This window comes from Antrostomus carolinensis, unplaced genomic scaffold, assembly GCF_000700745.2.
Source record: "Antrostomus carolinensis isolate BGI_N321 unplaced genomic scaffold, ASM70074v2 scaffold11931, whole genome shotgun sequence".
In the NCBI taxonomy this organism is placed as follows: domain Eukaryota; kingdom Metazoa; phylum Chordata; class Aves; order Caprimulgiformes; family Caprimulgidae; genus Antrostomus; species Antrostomus carolinensis.
In genome coordinates, this window is record NW_010296349.1 from 27,564 (window position 1) to 33,715 (window position 6,152).

The following is a 6,152-nucleotide window of genomic DNA, read 5'->3' on the forward strand; positions in this document are numbered from 1 at the left end:
TCCTTCCTTACTGTTTATTCTCCTGCCCCTGTAGCTTTGAAGATAATCAGTTTGGTATATTTCTCCTCCTAAAAGCTATTTTAAAATTGAGAAGTCAATTGAGAATGCTATTCCTAGGAGGGTTGGTGAGGTTTAATCTCCAAAAAATGAACAATCATGTCCATGTTAGGAACAAAGCAACATAGGTAGAGGTACTTATCAAAAATTCTAATGAATTTTCAATTACTTTGATTTCTGACTTCACATTTCCTAATATATTTCATAATGGTCCAGTTTAATCTTTTAAAAAAAGTCCTCAGAGGTTTTAGAATCAGGACCATAATCTGGCCAGAAGAAGCAGGAAGAAAGTGGTAGGAATAGTTTTGTGATTTATTTTATTGAGCCAGGCAATATGGATACTTCAATCTCTCTAGTTCTTTATCTCCATTTAAGGGGGGAAAAAAAAAAAAGTATGCATGCATAAATTTGTAATTCCCTCAAGGATATCATTGTGCTGTTATATGAGAGATATACCATTGTATAATAGGATCTGTATGACAAGGCTCTGTAACTTGAGTTCCCAAATACCGTGCAAGGAATTTGATCAAAGTGCTTTCAGTGTAGAAGAGATATTTCACTATAATATTTAACAGTAGGTCTAATAAAAAAGATACTTTATTTGGATGCTGTTGAGTAACAATAATAAGATTCCCATTTTCAGACAGAGTCCACCTTCACTTGGTTGTTGTTTGTAATCAACGGAGAAGGTTTGCTTTTCATCCTGTCTCCCGCATCATTAGAACTGTCCTGGAAAAAAACTTTTGCTGTACAAAAATTGACAATAATTCTCTTGTATTCTCTTCTGAAGTTCTGGTTCAGAAGTCCATATATGATAGCATTAAGGCAGCTGTTGAAATATGCCATGTAATAACTAGATACAAACAACCACTCTGGAATCCTAGGAATTGTGTTTTCTGGGTTGACAGCCACAGCAAGGCCTATAAAGTTCAAAGGAGCCCAGCAAACTGCAAACAGTACAAATACCACAAACATGGTTACGAAATTTCTGAAGTCATGTGGTTTCAGTCTGGGGTTGTTATCTGGTTTAACCCTTCGTCTTACCTGAATAACAAGGATCCATATTCTCAAGTAACAGAAAGTAACTACAGCTATGGGAAGCAGGAAATGGAAAAACACAACTGCTATTGTATATGCTGAGCTCACAGATTGTGCAAATGTACATGAGTAAATCCTGGGGTCGTACTGTAGCGATCCCACAAACAGGTTGGGCACAATAGCAACAAACGTTAGGACCCAGATAAGAGCAACATAACACAACAAATTCTTGTCGCTGTACAGCTTGTCATATTTGAGACTGTGGCAGATATAGCAGTACCGATTGATAGCGATGCCTGTAATATTGAAGATTGATCCAATGACGCTTAGGCCCATCAAGAAGCCACTAATCTGGCAGTGAAGGTATCCCAGATTCCATCCGTTGTGAAATACTGATGTGAGGACCAGTGGATACGGGTAGATTGCTACAACCAAGTCTGCAACTGCCAGGCTTACAACAAACACATTGCCTGTAAAATAAATATAAAAAAGCAATTATTAGTTTTTCTTTTGCTGTTTTCTGTCACTTCTGCTCTCAATATATTAATGAGCAGCCTTAGTGGAACATTTTAAATATAATTAATTTCTAGATCTTTCTAGACGAAAATTCACTGTTGTATATCAGAAATAAGACACTCATTTCTAACCTGAAAATGAAAAAGCTTAACTTAAAGATATTTTCTTACTGTTTCTTTCTTTTTAAAAAAAAATCTGTCTTTGAGTCTAATTACCATGACCTAATATTTTTATAATCTCATTTCTTTGGAGTCTTCCAATCACACAGACTCAGAATTAATACAAAATTAAAATAATCATAACTTTAAGCTTTGATTTAGTTTTAAATAGATGGTCCCTCTCAAAAATCAGCAGAAATAATATGATTACTAATAAATTTCAAAACTCACATTTATTTATTTAGCTTCCATATTTAATTTAATTCCATTTCCTTACATAACCACTTAACTTTTCCAGTCCTGTGGTTTTTTTTGGTTTTTTTTGGTTTTTTTTTTCCATTTGTATTTCAAGCTTCCATGACTTTAACTTGACTTTTAAAGTGATTCTTTTTGAATCTGCTGGCTAGCACTTAACTAAACTTAACTTCTAAGAGCCTGTCTGAACACAACTGGGTTGTCTTTCCTAAACTGAGAGACATGCTCTGCAGTAAAAGAAGTGGTGCTGGACAGTGACCTAGACAGTTCTCAGGCACTATTGATGCCACATTCTTCTCTGCCATCAAATCAGAAAATTAGGCAATGATCCATTGTCTTGGTTCATATTTTAATTAAAACAAAGGGAGGTTATTTTAGGTTTTTGATAGAACCCTCCTCTGTTCTTCAAAGACAATGGAACCTATCAGAACTACATGTTTTGAATTAATCATTTTAGCATAGAATATATATTCTTTTTTTTTTTTTTTTTAGTTGCTTCAATTATAACTCAGCTGAATGTGTCCCAACCATTCTAGTTTCTACAAAGAAGGTCACAAAATACATTGATATAGCATTTATTCATTCTTAAAAAATAACTACTACATATATTGGTCTAGTTATTCATGTCCACAGCTACAGAAAGCTATAAACGTATACATATACATGCATGTGTGTAGGTATATAAATACATATGCATTCATGTATACATACGTATGTGTATGTTTGAGATTATATTTTGGAATTCTGAGATTATTCAGAGAGGATTAAATAAGAGCTCCTACTGCAACCAGTAAGAAAAGATGTTGGTAGTTTTACATGATTTAGAATTTAATTATTAATCCAAAGTGAGCATCAAACTGTTTTATGCATTTATTTTGAGCAAATCACAGAATCACAGAATGTTAGGGATTGGAAGGGACCTCGAAAGATCATCTAGTCCAACCGCCCTGCCAAAGCAGGTTCTCCTAGAGCAAGTTGCACAGGACTGCATCCAGGCGAGTTTTGAACATCTGCAGAGAAGGAGACTCCACAACCTCTCTGGGCAGCCTGTTCCAGTGCTCTGTCACCCTCACAGGAAAGAAGTCTTTCCTCATCTTTAAGCAGAACCTCCTGTGTTCCAGCTTGTGCTCACTGCCCCTTGTCCTTCCACTGGCCACCACTGAAAAGTCTGGCCCCATCTTCCTGACCTTTAGATATTTATAAACATTGACAAGGTACCCTCTCATTCTTCTCTTTTCTAGGCTAAACAGACCCAGCTCTTTCAATCTTTCCTCATAAGAAAGATGCTCCAGCCCCTTAATCATCTCTGTAGCCCTCCACTGGCCTCTCTCCAGAAGTTCCCTATCTTGAACTGGGGAGCCCAGAACTGGACACAGTACTCCAGATCTGGCTCTCATGGGGACAGAGTAGAGGGGGAGGATCACCTCCCTCAACCTGCTGGTCACGGTCTCAATGCACCCCAGGATACTATTGGCCTTCTTGGCCACAAGGGCACATTGTTGGCTCATGGTCAACAGATCATCCACCAGGACCCCCAGGTCCTTCTTTGCAGGGCTGCTTTCCAGTAGGTCGACCCCCAGCCTGTACTGGTGCCTGGGGTTATTCCTCCCCAGGTGCAGGACCCTACACTTGCCCTTACTGAACTTCATAAGGTTCCTCTGCACCCAGCTCTCCAGCCTGTCCAGATCTCGCTGGATGGCAGTTTAGTGTCATCAGCAAACTTGCTGAGGGTACACTCAGTCCCTTCATCCAAGTCACTGGTAAATATATTGAATAGGACTGGACCAGGTACTGACCCTTGGGGAACACCACTAACCACAGGCCTCCAACTAGACTCTGTACTGCTGATTAAAACTCTCTGAGCTCTGCCATTGAGACTGTTCTTCACCCGCCTCACTGTCCCCTCATCTAACCCACACTTACTAAGCTTACCTATGAGGATGTTATGGGAGACAGTATCAAAAGCCTTGCTGAAGTCAAGGTAGACAACATCTACTGCTCTCCCATGATCCACCCAGCCAGTCATGCCAATGGTTTCCATAGATTTTGTATCTGGATTTATAAATAACTTTCTCTTGATGTTGTCTGTAGTTGTTTATTCTTTTGCCTGGGAATTCACTGCCAAACTGAAATATGCTTATCCTGAAGGCTTTGGCAGAATTCCAGATCATTTCAGCACAAACAGAAGAGCTCTTCTAAGCAGAAGACAACGGGAAGAAAACATTGCTTTCAGAATTTACCCTTGACATAGTGGTAAGTGATACAAGAATGACACTACGGGCTCTATGTTGATCTTATGATTTGAGAAGTGGAAAGTGAATGAAAAGTTGCTGTTGGCAGGTTTTTTTCCCCACCCAGAATATCGCAGGTTTATTGAAATGGTACCATATAAACTCCAGATGGGACAAAGAACCAGAACATTTATTTAAATGTAATACTTAAAAGAATCCTATTTACATTTACTTATAAATTTTCTGCTTAGTTGGAGACTGCTTATCCCAAGCTTCTGTCTCTGCCATTCACTGAAAATTTTGGTGCTCTCCATTAAGATTGCTAATATTATCATTATTTACCCACTAGAGCCAAAAGATTCAGCTATAAGAACAAAGCTAAAAATGTGTGGGGTTTTTGCCTTTGTTGAAAGAATATACATAGCATACTTTTCTCTAAATAGTTTTAGCAACCTGTGCTTGGAAACAACTGAGTCTAGGAAAAGTAAGTGCTCTTTCTCTGAATCAGCCAAATTTCAGGCTTCCATAAGCTGGTGCACCATGGTTGTCCCAGCTTATCTTCTCAGCCAGCTGTCACAGAGCAACAAACTAAAAATCTTGGAAATACAGGCTATTTCATATGGAAATTGGAGGCTAGAAGGATATCCTGGGAGCCTATCCTTTTAAAAAATAATGAGCTTGGAAACCAAGTCCCAGGCTGCCAGCTCACACTTAGCATGTCAGCTGGATGACCAAAGCATTGGGCTAGAAACTGCCTGGAAACCAGATACCCGCTTGCAGAGAAGACTTTTAACCTGCCTTTCAGGAAGGGTTATCATCAAACTTGAGTTCAGATACATTTTCCTTGCTAGCAGAGAAACTTTCTCATTAAGATAGAATAGAAAATTCAACTAAAAATTTATTAGGGATTAGTATTTTTGTTGTTTTGAGGTTCATTTTTTCAGACTCTAAAGTGGGATCTGAAATTATGTTGAGCTTTCATATGTTATATAATATACAATTTAAAAGTATGATGCTAGATTTAGGCACTCAGTATTAGTGGAAAATATTGATATTTTATTAAATTCCCATACATTTAATGGCATATTGTGAAATTAAACTCTTATGTTTGCAGAACACTTGGAATTGTAGAGGTTAATACATAAAAAAAGACATAGGAAAAAATTAATTTTTATCTTCAGAGTTGGATTTGAACAGAATGCTATAAATGAAGCTTGAAGATCCATATCCCTTTAAAAAAGCCACAGAATAAAAATCTTGAATAACTCTTCCTTGAACATTCTCTTTAGAGAGTATGATCAGGTTGCTATGAAAAAATGTGATTTATCTAACTAAAGAACGCATTACTGTGCATTAACACCAGTTGGCTGAACTGAGAAGGTAGAGGTTGAATTTCTTGACTTTGACATAAGCCAAATAAACTTTAATAAACTTAAGCAGATCTTGTGCTACAGATGCATGTGGGAAGAAAGATAATCTACTGGTGAACAGCTTTAGCAGGCTATGCTTCTAGATGTAGTCCAAAGCAATGTTCCATTAAATATTTTCACCACCCTTAATGAAAAATATACCTTTCTGCTCAGCAAACACATAGCAACATCAGACCTACTTGCTGAATAAAAAACTGCATTAAAGCAACAGAAAACAAACAAGTACTCTCCTAGACAATTTAACTTTTCCAAGAGCAAAGTACAACATAAAGTGAGTGTAAAAATTGTTACTGTGACAGATTATTAAAAAAAAAAAATCTTATAGGATTAATCATGATGTGAAAATGAATATCAGAGCATCATATAAAAAGTACATGATGTTGTATCAGCAGCAACTTCTATCTGCATAACATATACAAATTACTATGTGGGTTGCTATTCCCTAGATTTAGTGCTAAGTATTTTCT

At 37.2% G+C, this 6,152-nt stretch overlaps 1 protein-coding gene across 1 annotated transcript; it reads right to left on the reverse strand.

Moving 5' to 3' along the window:
* Nucleotides 1-694: 694 nt before the first annotated feature.
* Nucleotides 695-3,250, reverse strand: MTNR1A (melatonin receptor 1A). The gene is made up of 2 exons (XM_010178250.2): nucleotides 3,204-3,250; nucleotides 695-1,570 (listed from the first exon to the last, which is right to left on the reverse strand). The coding sequence occupies exons 1-2, from the start codon at nucleotides 3,248-3,250 to the stop codon at nucleotides 697-699; spliced, it is 921 nt and encodes a 306-aa protein (XP_010176552.2). The 3' UTR covers nucleotides 695-696.
* Between the last annotated feature and the right edge of the window lie 2,902 nt (nucleotides 3,251-6,152).